Here is a 12,733-nt window from a genome sequence, read left to right on the forward strand (position 1 = left end):
TCAGCTGCTACAGGAAAGAGCTCTACGGAAGAGCACAGTCCCCTGGGCTGGGAACCTGACAATGTGGCTGGCAGCCACGCCTCCTGGTGGCCATTTCATGACAAGTCTGGTCCTGGGAGATGAAAACTTCATCACCCTGAGTATGGACAGGAGCCCAGAGCAGGGAAAGTGCCTGCCTAGGGGTACACAGCCAGGCAGAGGCAGAGGCTGCATAGAAGGCAGGCCTCCCAGCCCCCAGGGTGGCACTGCAACTAATTTGGTTTTTCCAAGGTCTTTCTTGGACTGATGACTGCATTCCAGAAACTGGGGATTAGTGCTGAAGACTATTTGGAGCCCTTGCACCTGTCGACCTCTTTGGACAAGAGGACCTGAATTTCAATTCTCTCAACAACCTCCACCCACCCCCCAGTCCCACGCCACCCCCCCCTCCCCCGCCAACGCTGCATTATGCCAGGCCCATATCATACCATCTAGGAAAATGGACCCATAACTGAGAACTTTTCACACAAATACACACACACAAGTTAATAAGCACCTTAGATTTATTCTCCCCCCGCTTCTGAAGCCACCTCATTTAATTTATATATACATAGTATATAAATGGCTATACAACATTCTTTACAAACATTAACACAAGTTTAGGCTTTACTACTGCGTGAAAGTTTATTAAAATGTACCCATAATTTACTCAAAATAGATCTTTGTTATTACATGAAACAGTAAGACACTTGTATAACATGGACAGGAAGCATTCAGAATGAATACATGAAGTAAATGGTTTTGCTCTGGCTAAAGCAGCCTCAATCTTTTACTCTCTTAGTAGAAAAGTCCATTAAACAAGATAGAATCCTGGGGGTTAAGTTATATGAATAATCCATTAAATAACACTTCTGAAGCAATTTCAGAACCACATAAGGGTTAAAGAAGGTCATATGTACCAAGCATATCAGGTTAGAGGAACAGAATGGATTTGATCATTTTACCCTAAATAAAAGGCGCTTGTGGGCAATAGCTCTGCCATGGGTACACATGGGCAGATGTTTCCATATCCGGCCATTCCCAGATTTTACTGACAAGCCCTTTTCCACAGGTTCCCAGCGAAAGACGTTTCCCCAGCAACAGAAGTTTGACATCACTGCTCCCAGACAGGAGAATCAGAGCTCTCCTCATTCAGGTCAGGGATGGACAGTGAGGTTTGGTCCAACCAGCAGAACCAGCCTCTCTGGATCCTGGAGAACCCAATGCCAATGGTACCAAGGGCTCTGTGCCAGGAAGGCAGGAGGCAGGTCCAGGGGGAGAAAGGGAGACTGCTACCTTTCTGGAGTGTAGAATAAGGCCGTTTACACTGCAGCATCATAAAATGTCCTTTTTTGTAAGGGCCAGAAGACATGGCTCTGCTGTGCTGCCTGAAGCATGCAGAAAAACCTCCCTGTATCGGGTGAACTCCAAGTCTTTCTTCTCCTGCACATGAACAATGGATTCACCCAGTATTCCCCTCCACTGCCGCTTTTATCCTCACGACAGCATGCCAGCGGAGCAGGTTGATGTTATCACCATTTCCCAGATGAGAACACTGGGCCGACGGGCAGTGACTTGCTCACTGTGGCACAGAACCAGTGAAAGAGCCAAGCTGATCTCTAGGCCTTCTGGCCAGCTGACCAGTGCGCTCCTTCTCCCGCCTTCTCTCTCAAGGGCACGTCTACTCTCTCTTCTCCCACCACCATTAACACTCACAGTGCACAGGTAGAGCTTCCCTGTACCAGGGCAGGATTCTGTGTAGGAACGTTTGGAATGTGAGCAATGTCAGAGTAGGGGTTTGCCATGCACATCTAGTCGCCATAAACACTCCCATCCCTGCCGGTCCTCACCTGCACTGCACTGTGCAAACAGCAGGTTCTCCAAGGGCCACGTCTCCTGCATGTTACAGTTACAATATTACATGTTACAATGAGTGGCCTACTCCTCCAAGGAATAGCAAATGGCAGCCCTGGATGAAGATGCAGCATGCAGCCCTCACATGCTAAGAGGCAGCTGCTGTCTTCCAGCAGACAGAGCGCCCTCAGCTCTGCTCCCCACCTATCCCCTGCTTCCCGTGCCCTAAACAGCCGGCCCTGCTGGCGGTCATCTTTGACTCTGAGCAGTGCTGACCACTGAAGTGCTACTCCCCTCCGAGACCCGACTCCCAAGTGTGCTGGAGCTCCTAGGGGTGCACGGGGGAGAGGGTGGGCCTCAGTGCCATCTGCTCCTTCTCTGAAGCGCCTGTATCCACCCTATCGATTAAAATTAAAGGTGGCTTTCCCATTCCTCCAGAGACTCCAATTTTGGCCTCTGTCCCCAGGACTGGAGTGCATGGGGCAGAGGTGGAAAGAGGCAGGCGAGACCTGGAGAATGCGGGCGCCTAGGAAAAGAACAGGGAGCTCAAGGTGAGGTCGATAGAAAACATGATTAATAATTTCAGCTCTCCTCCTAACACCCTTTTCCCACTCCTTAAAGAAGTTTAAAATTTTGGGCCTTGATTCACAGATAACAGGGGTGCAAGACTGAGAAGCAAATCCGGGAGCCCGTGGTGACAGTCCTCCCACCGCAGGCAGTGGGGGCTCTAGTATCGAGAGGGAATACCAACCCAAATATGCTCCAACTGTCTCCACCCAGAAAAAAGAAACCCAGGAATGGTCCTCTTCACAGTAATGCTAGCCTGGGGGAAAGAAAACCACAGTCTCCAGGTCTCCTTCACTAGCATACTTGGGGAAGGGGAAACCTTTTGGGCTTAGGCCCCTTGGTTGGGAAACTCGGCCCAAGAGCACTGAGCCCCATTCCCACTCGGATGCAGTGGATGGGACATAACACACTCTGATGCTCAAGATCTTGCAGCATCTGATACCAGAAGGTACTTTTAAGGTTTTGTTGTCAACATTATTTCATCTATACCCAGATCTAGCCCTATGAGGTCAGTAGGGCAGGTAGTATTTAACCACCGGGAAACACAGGAGCTAGACCAGCAGTGAGTCCATGGTAGGGTGAGGAAAACTTGTGCAACGAGCAGCCAGATTTCTGGCACCAAGGATGACACAGGGCGTTACAAAACTCCAGGCCTGAACCAAGTCAAGCCTGAGCCTGGGACTTCCCTTGGATGAAATCTCCAGAACTTCTTTCCTATCATTAGTCTCTTCCTCCAGTGAGCTGAGGCTTCTTTTAGCTAAATTTAGGTTAAACAATGTTTATGTGGTCATTATTTGGTACTGTGTGTCTAGTACATCTTTTCCCTTTTGTTTGCAAATGTAAATCTCAAACCCCATGGGGATATTAATTAAGACCACATTCAACCAAGTGTGGATAACATCTCCACCAGTGCAGGAAACATTCACCAGGAGGGACTCCTCTTCAAGAACTGTTCTCTACTACTTACTGAATGCGGATCCCAGGCTCAGACCCCCAGATTATCTGGGGTACAGGGCTACATGGCAACACCAATAACACATCGGCTTGAAAAGAAAACAATATACCTGAAAGCTGTTCTTACCAACTTTTAAAGCGTTTTTGTGTGTGTGCTTCTAATGTAAAAGGATTTCTCTCCCCTCCTTGGCTTCGCAAGCTATTTTACCATCTCTTCTAAATTATCTCCCAGAAAGCCTGAAAATTCACCTGCTGGGTATGCAGAAAATTATGCAGATGCAAGATCAATGATGACTTTGAGAGACAATTTTGAAGTTTACATCTGAGGATGCTGCCAATATAAGTTTCATATCCAGATATTTTGTTTGATTAAAAATAGAAAATTCTATTATAAGAAAATAAAATTACCATGGCAACATTTTCCCAACACAGTTTCTAGTCGCATCGACTTGTTTTTTTCAAATTGATACCAAGGTAGCTCAGTAACAACACACCACCAGTAATAACCAAGTACAACTGAATCCATAAAATGACATCCTTGCTTTCCCCATCTGTTCAATAACTCTCGCAACAGTTTTCAACTTTTAGAAACTATCGAAATAGGATTTTTTAAATTTATTAAGACCACATAATTCAATGCAAAGTATTCTATGCGATTGTAGTTGAGCTATTCAGATTCCAGACTTCTACTAAGAACAATCCAAAGGGCAAACTCCCACAGTGGCCTCCTGAATGGTACGGGACAACCCAGGCTGACATTTCTGGAGACCAAGGGATCTTATTCAGATCCACATTTTGGAAAACTATGATCAGTCAATATTTTGACAATGAGAGAAAGAAAAGTAACTTTTCAGAGCAGAGGGTTAATTATGTTTTTATAAAGCTTTAAAAAAGTTAATACCTACTTAACTCTCGTTCATAAAAAAATGAGGCCCTTGATCTAATTAAGATGACTAGGAAAGGTGTAGAGGAGTAATTAATTTGGGAGGTCTTCTGGGAACAGGTACACAGGGTCACGTATTCATCATCATTAAAATGACACGCACTCAGCTGCCACGTACAAGGCTGATGACAGCAGCCTCTCCCCGCTGTGTCTGCAGAGTGCCACTGTGTGAATCCTCATGACTCACCTACTCCAGTTTGTGGCTCACTGAAAGGAATCCTAAAATTCTCATTTCTGCTCATGCTTATAACCTTATGATCCAGTAGCATTGGTTACTCAATTAATTTTTAAAATATTCAGATATACCCTGCAAATAAATACAAAACATTTCTGTACCCACACAGTCCCACCACCATAAAAGATTATATACAAATTAAATAAACTCAGCTTTCTTAACCATTTTCTGAACTTAAGTTTGTCCTTACCCTAAAAGAAGATAAGTTAAATTTATATCCAAAATATATTTAAATATTCTAAAGGTATCATATTGGACCTAAGTTATCAAAAAATGTAAACAAAATATGTCTAGCTTATATTTATGAACCACATTTTTAAGTTTTTAATTCATCCTGTGCTGACCCTCTAAAGAAAACTAACCAAGTCACATTTAGACTGAAAAGCTGATAAGGATTTTACAGTGGTTCCTCAGAGACAACTGCCAATTACTAAAACTAGTGCTATTGAATCTGGTGGATTATTGCATCATTCAACTTAAAAGACAAAAATAATTCCATTCTGATCTTCCAATAATGCTCTTTCTGAATGAGGCCCCAGATTCTGCTGTCCTAGGTAAATGTGCTGAATTGGAGATTCTGCACTGACGCTCGGCACAAAACCAGGACTCGGGATCAAGCGACCTCATGCCTTCAGCTGCACCTGTTAAAAATCTCCAATGCTTGTTATCAGTTAGTTTGGTTGAAAGGAACTTCAAGCATGGAAACTTGAGGTCAAGTCAAGAAGTGAAAAGGGAAACACAGATGACCCTCATGAGATAATCAAAGGATCCATTCATCACACGATCCTCACACTCCACAGTCAGACTGCTTCTCCTGAAGCTGCCTCGTCAGTATCTGATAGGAAGACAGAAAAGCCACTCCTATGTGGAAAAGGATTTGCCAGAGGTTCCTCAGCCCATGCAGGTACATGTTGCCCAGGCAAATAAAGAGTAGCATCAGCACCACCTTCATAGTCCTGGCTGGACTGTAGAACAGGTACAAATAACACTGAAATGACACCATAAGAGGAAGTCCGGTCAGAGATAATAAAATGGCCACAATGTCAGATGAAATATTCACTTCTTGTACCTGCCATGCACAGTGTCATGTCACACACATTAGCTTATTAAATTGAATTCATTACAATGAAGCTTGGACTTGCTGGATAATAGCTGGACTCACTATTAATCATTGGATGAAAGTGGAGATTTAGAAAAGTGAAATAGATGTTACAGGAGGAATTAGAACATGGCACTCTTGAAAAAATTTAAGAAATATAGACAGAAATGCCAGGTTGCGGGCTGTAGAGAAAGAAGAGATGTAGGTAAGGGGCAGACAGCCAGGCTGGGATATGCTAAAAAACTGCCTGGCCTCCAACTATTTTTTTCCTTCAGGGGAGTCACGACAGGTGAGGAAGCCGGTGAGAGAAGCTGTACTTTTACTATCTTAGTTTTTCCTGAGTTACTACTACATAGGGAACCACTATTCCCTAGATATCCTCCTTATCATGTCTTCAAAAGCATGAGATGGGAAAAGATCTTACAGCAGGGAGAGTGGTATTTTGTGTAGGGCTATCACACAGAAAAGAGGTCATTCTTGTTCTGCAAAAGGTGGAAACAGCTTTTTGGTTCAATGTTTGAAAAGGAAAAAAGCACATTCTCAAAACACAGAGCAATCCAACAACGGCTCCAGTGGGAAGGAGAGAGCCCCCCATCGAAAGAGCTATCCAAGTAAGAACACAGTTGAGGGAATGAAGGTGGGGCTGTAAGATCCCTGCAGCCCTGAAATGCAGGCTCTAGGAAACTTCCACTGGCAACACCCCAGGTTTTTGAGATTTGTTTTCTAATAAACGAATGCATTTTCAATCTTGAGTTGAAAATTTCTTTTTGCACAATCATGTAATTCTTAAAAATCGACCATTGTAGGATGTATGTGGAAGAGAGAGGAAGTGCCCTAAGAACAGAAATTTTAATTAAAAAAAAAAAAAAGGTTAAGCACGCAGAGAAGGTACTAAAATCCTAGCCCATGTGGAGGATGAAGAAAGAGAATCAGCGTCAGGTTTTTACTAGAATTAACTCTGCCTATAGAGGATTCAAAAGCTCCTTTTTACTCCACCCTTTAAGTATGCAGCTTATTTGAAAATAACTAAATAACAATCAAAGCCGTCTAGTTAATGTTATAATTTTTGTTTCATTTCCTAAAGACAGATTTGAGTCAGACAGTATCACTATTAAAAACAACTTTTTAACCTAGTCCTGCATTTAAAAAATACACACATACAATGTGTTACTTCTGTAGAAGGACATTTCTGTACTTGGGCTGCCCTGACAATAGCACCAGGCAAGACCCTGCCTCACACTAGTCAGGCCCAACCCAACCCCCACACCAATCTCATCCCTCCCTTGTTGGGAGTCAAGTCCAAATTCCTGGTTTCTGTTCTGCCGCTGTCAAAAGCCCTGTGGCCTAGAGGAAGTGGCTTTCCTTTTCTGAGTCCAAAGTTCTTTCTGTGTGAAATGAGACGATTGGGCAGGACAGGTCTAAGGAACTTCCACTGAGAGCTTGGTATTGTCCATGATTTGAACCAAAGTCTTGGTGGAACAAAAATAAGATCTAGAAACTTGTCAACTGTTCCAGAAGAAGAACAAAATAAGGCCATGGGTTTAACCCACTCACCAAAATATCAACGTTTCACCTACCTGAAAAATGCAGGCTATAAAAGGAATAAAAAAAGCCAGAATATTTCCAATTTCCTCGTGGGCAACCTACAACAAACATGAGGAACACAAGAAAAGGAATATTTAGATGAAAGGAAACACTAACATGAAGCACTTGATTCCTCATTTGGTCTGGTATGGTTGACAGTACAAAATCCCTGGGTGAGTAAGATGCAAGTCCCTGTTTACGTACTACATCAGGGGTTGACATACAACTAGTTTCAATGGCCTGGACACACCATGCGCACTCCTGTCCCCGTGCATCTGCGCTAAGCCCTCAACCTGGAATGCCCCAACCAACCCTGCTACCTCTCAAAATCCTACTCAGCTGTCAATACAAAGCTTTCCCTAATTCCTCCCACCCCCAGGTACTGCCACCTCCTTAGGGATGTCATCACACTCTGCTTTGTGCTCCCAAGGCAGGGACCATGTCTTAACCATCTGTTGGCCAGGCACCTGTTCTAGTGCAAAGAGACACTTGGTAAGTATCTGGCTGTGAGTAATCATAAGCAATAAAAGTGGGAACCACACCACACAGTGGCCGCAGATGGGCTGTGGTAACAGGTGGTTACCCTCTTATAGCACAGGCCTGCTGCCATTCTCCAAACAGGTCAGTCTACGTTAGTCTCCTGAGAGTCAACATCTGCGTACTTCAGGCTTTAGCCATTGCACACAACAGTGTGAGCATTATGGCTCTATTTTTAAAAGTAATATCTATCTGTTTATGCTCATAACGGTTCTATACTTTTTAAAAGTGTTTGAAATACCTCAAAGTTAAAAAATAATATTTAAAAAGCACTGAAATAGAAAGTTGCTTTGAGATGAGCAGGCTGGCAAATCAATCTTCTAGTGATACAGTTCTTTGACAAAGACACAGGGAAGGTGGTATCCGCGTGATATGAACCAGACTATGAGACAACTTTTCCCAGGGGAAAAACAGCCTGAACCTTAAAGTCTGAGAATCCAACTTTTGCCCTGGGTGAGCAATCTAGCCCCCGGAGTGACCCTTGGGGTCCCAAGGGCCATGGGGTAGTCTGATGTCCTTGCAGCAAGTTGTCCATTTCTCATCAATATCCCAGCAGGCCCCTTTCACTTCTTAGGACAACAGACACAAAAGAGCAAGTTTCATATTTGTGTAACTTACCACAAAGAATAAAATTAGAAATAAAAATTTTATTTGAATTTTTAAAATTTTAAAGCCTTAGTGCATAATACCCTTATAAACAAAATATATGCCCATCAGTTTCTTCCGTCATGTGACCTTCCATTTAAACTATAAAGGAAAGGTTACCTGTAAAGAATGTTCTGCGAGGTGAATTCCACGAATGAGATTCAGAGCAGCACACATGATGTTGAGAACAAGGGAGAGCACGCCCACGGCTGTCACGGGTTCCATTCGGAAATTAGGAGCTTCACAATGAGAAAAAACAAGTGTCTAGTGAAAATCATTTCTATACAAAAGAAAAATAAAGACATTAACTAGACCTCCACTAATGATAGGTTCATTATGTTAAACACACAATTATAACCACATTAATTTAAAAAGCAGCTGTAGTTAGAGGGGAAAAAAGGCAAAAAATGAAGGACAGAATGAATCTGTGAATCCAAGGTGAGTTTCTTCAAGAAAGAGGCCCAACTCTGAGCAAGCACAAGTTTTTCAAGTGCTTAATTTCCTTTCTCCTTAAAGTGATGGTTCTCAGCCAGGGTCTATACAGCCCCTCTATGGACGTTTGGCAGTGTCTAGAGATATTTTGGGTTGTTACAGCTGGGAACAGGGTGGTACTGGCTTCCAGCGGATAGAGGCCATGAATGCTTCTAAACATCCTCCAATGCACAAGACAGCCCCCACAACAAAGAATTATCCAGTACAAAAGTCAATGGGGCTTAGGTTGAAAAATCCTGATTTAAAGCAATTTATAGCTTTACTTGTAAATCGGTTGTCAAATTCTGAAAGCATTTCTATCATATACCTCAACCCTCAGCTTGAAAAACGCTCCACTCTTTCTCCGACAAGGACAATATTCAGTGTCATGTGTGCTTCTAGAGCAATTCACAGCAAATGCAATTTTTTAAATTACAAAATAACTGGGAAGAGGAGGGAAACATTGATTATCTAAGCTATAAGCCATTTCTGGAACTCTAATTAGAACAAATGATCATTCTCTCTTTAAAGATAGTTACTGAAACTGGTTCTGGTGGTGGTCACACAATTATATGGTGTCCCACCCATTCTCTTGCTACACTCTTTCTAAATCATCCTTTCTTGTCCTTACATTTCCCACATACACACACATGCGCACACACAAATATCTAGCTGCAACCCAACTGATTGCCTATTGTTAGTGTGCTAGTTTCCACTGAGCAATTCAAAGTTCCTGTTAGAACAGAACATGCTACCTGTAAAGATTCAGGACAATAGGGTGAGTCAAACCACAGTAAAACGTCCGAGAAAGATAGGCAAGTTGACACTTTCTGATTTGCTCCTATTGTCTAATTGGTTAAAAAACAAAACATATATTACAAAGTTACTCTGTCTTCAGATATGGCAAAGGAGAAGCTTGTGGTTCAATTACCCCAGTCTTCCTTTCACAAAAGTTAAGTTCATTCCCAATATAAATTACAAACACTTATTGATCGGCATGAGAGCCAATCCAGGAATTTATTGGTTGAAATAGATTAAATCAAAACACAAAGTTAAGCCCAAAACTTGAACATTTTTAATACACCACTTTTAAAATTCAAGCAATGAGTTTAGTATAAAAGTTAAAACAAAATAGACTGCTATAGTGTAGACAGCCCTATCTTTCAGAGAAGGATTCAGCTCTTAACACCATTACAGAATTCTTAGAATGTAAATATCCACTTCAATTAAAAATTGATTTAATTGTGTGTAGTTGCAAACAAAGAATGCAAAAAATCATGCTTCCTTATGTGCCAGGCATTGAGTGGCTAATGGTGTTAATGCCAGACTAAGTCATGGAAGGCAGGGCATTGTGATCATGTTCATTAACACCTCATTCTTAGATAAGTACTCCACAGGATAAGGAAATCCACAAGGATAGAGGGATGTCCCCAGGTCTCATGAGAATCAAAGACTGAGAGCACTAGAAGCCCTGGCTCTGGCTCCTGTCCACTTTCATCCCCATAGGCCTCCCCCTCCCTCCATCAAGGAGGGCAAGAGTTTCTCAATGAACGGAGATATGCAATGTTTCACTAAGAGATAAGATGAGATGAGGATTCACTGTCAAAGGAAAAAACATTATATACATATATAAAAAAATTATATACATATACATATATAAAAATATAAAAAATTAGACATATATGTATATACATTATATACATACAAAAATTATATACATATACAAAAAATTATATACACATATACATACACATATAAAAATTATATACGTATACATATACAATATAAAAAATTATTTACATATATATGTGTATACATTATATACATATAAAAATTATATACATATACAAAAATTATATACATATAGAAAAATTATATACATATACACAAAAATTATATACATATGTATACATTATATATATATACAAAAATTATATACATATATATCTCTATATGTATGTATGTGTGTGTATGTGTATATATGGTGAGAGAGAGAGAGAATGTACAAATCTGTACAGTTCAATAAGTGACTTCCAACAAAAGAGAATGAATCTCCTTTACAACATTTAAACTTACAGACTTCACTCTGGTTAAGAAAATAACCTGCCAAGGGACTCTTCCCCTGAATGTCATCATAAGAGCCATCTCCCCTCAGATCAACTCACAAAAGTCAAGTTTAACAGCCACCTAGAAACAAGATCAGTCCATATTTTCCCCCACATATTTTATATGCCCCTACCCCTCTAAAATACCTTACTAGTAAAAAAAATCAATGTCCATTTGAAATACGTAACATCACCTCATCAACATCAGACAACAGCAGGCCACTTACCAGGCTCCAAGTACATGTGTGTGTGACCATTCATCACCCCATTTGCCACATCTGTGTCCTCCAGAGTGAGAACCACTGGAGGCTGGAACTGGAGCTCCTCCTGAATTTTTTCTAAGCTGCTCTCCATCTGAGTGGAACTTACATAGTTAAAATGCCACTTCACTTTCTGAATGACGCTGTCTGCAAAAAGAGAGCAACTCAAGTCGAGCATTTTCATCACAATGGATGTTATAAGATAATATGTTCAAAATTAAGTTTACATTTCTAAGCAAGCTAATAAGTCAGCCAGATTCTAAAGAGTGTCAAGCTATACACAGAAGTCAAATGATTACTACATATCATTACCAGTCTCATCAATCTCTTCAAAGCAGAATAATTAAAATGTGATAGCCTGTCTACAGAGAAAGCAATAATGCCTTCCAGAACCTCAGTGATGAAGGAGTCAGGGGACAGGGGCTTGAGCCTTAGTTCAGCCACTACTGATAGTACAATCCTGGGTAATTCACAAAGTATTTATAAGCTTGAAAAATGGGGACAGTTATTCTTGACCTGATTATCTCAAGAAAAGGCATGTGAGAAAAAAATTACAAATGAATGTGAATATGTTGTACAAACTAGGATTATATATTTGAAAGGTATTGGTTTTAATTCGTTTATTTATGTTAGTATTAATCCATTACCAAGTTTTAATAAGCGTTTGAAATGAGGTTTCACAGATATTGGCAAAGCAAAATCATGTATAATTCTAACATCTACTCTCACCCAATAATGAGCAAACTCGATGCTGGGGATGGCTCTCTTGTCAGGTCAAGCACATCGCCTTACAAGAAAGGCACATGCAGAGAGGAGGGGAGAGAAGAACACAGGTCCACCAGCTGCAAATCCACGGACAGCCCAGGGATGCACAGCTGTGATCTGTCTGGGGACAGCACGCCCTCTTCCTAGGAAGAAGTGGGGCTGAGAGCAGCAGTTTGATGAGGGCCTCACAGGGACACTCCGGGGCAGAACTCGCCGTCTATGTCAGGTCTACCAGGCTGGGGCCTGCACACCAGGGAGCTCCCCAGTGCCTTTGACTGACAACAAAAGAGGGTGCTGGCCCATCCCTGATGGGCCAGCCAGTAGACTACACGAGGGAATGTGAGAGCTATGGCAGTCGTTGCCAGAAAGCATAAGCAGCAACACTTCTAGGGGCTGGCCCTGCACCTGACCCTTAGGACCAAATGCTGCCAGCCCCTTGTTCAAGAGCATCACAGAGACAGTGGCTGTTTACAAAGAGACCACAGAGCGTCCCCAACTCCCACCTCTACTCCCGTTCTCCCAAGAGCTCAAAATGACTTGAATCACACCTGAGAAAAACAGTGCATCCACTATAATTATCATGCTGTGTTCCAAAGCCCCTGAGCCTCTACAAGGCCTCCCTGGCAACTTCTAGAAAAGAAGTATCCTCTTCCAGAGCAGTGCTTCTCAAACCTCTGAGTGAAAGACCAGCTTTTT

At 42.0% G+C, this 12,733-nt stretch overlaps 1 protein-coding gene across 1 annotated transcript in view; it reads right to left on the reverse strand.

The window, feature by feature from the left end:
• Window positions 1-531: 531 nt before the first annotated feature.
• The window catches only part of SEC22C (SEC22 homolog C, vesicle trafficking protein), a 30,917-nt gene continuing 18,715 nt past the window's right edge, over window positions 532-12,733 (reverse strand). The window contains exons 4-7 of the mRNA XM_058555806.1: window positions 11,240-11,419; window positions 8,557-8,675; window positions 7,248-7,313; window positions 532-5,559 (exon numbers count right to left, since the gene is read on the reverse strand). Of these exons, the coding sequence (XP_058411789.1) occupies window positions 5,359-5,559; window positions 7,248-7,313; window positions 8,557-8,675; window positions 11,240-11,419 (566 nt within the window). The 3' untranslated portion in view covers window positions 532-5,358. The remainder of the gene's footprint in view (window positions 5,560-7,247; window positions 7,314-8,556; window positions 8,676-11,239; window positions 11,420-12,733) is intronic.

Source organism: Diceros bicornis, chromosome 2, assembly GCF_020826845.1.
Source record: "Diceros bicornis minor isolate mBicDic1 chromosome 2, mDicBic1.mat.cur, whole genome shotgun sequence".
NCBI lineage: Eukaryota > Metazoa > Chordata > Mammalia > Perissodactyla > Rhinocerotidae > Diceros > Diceros bicornis.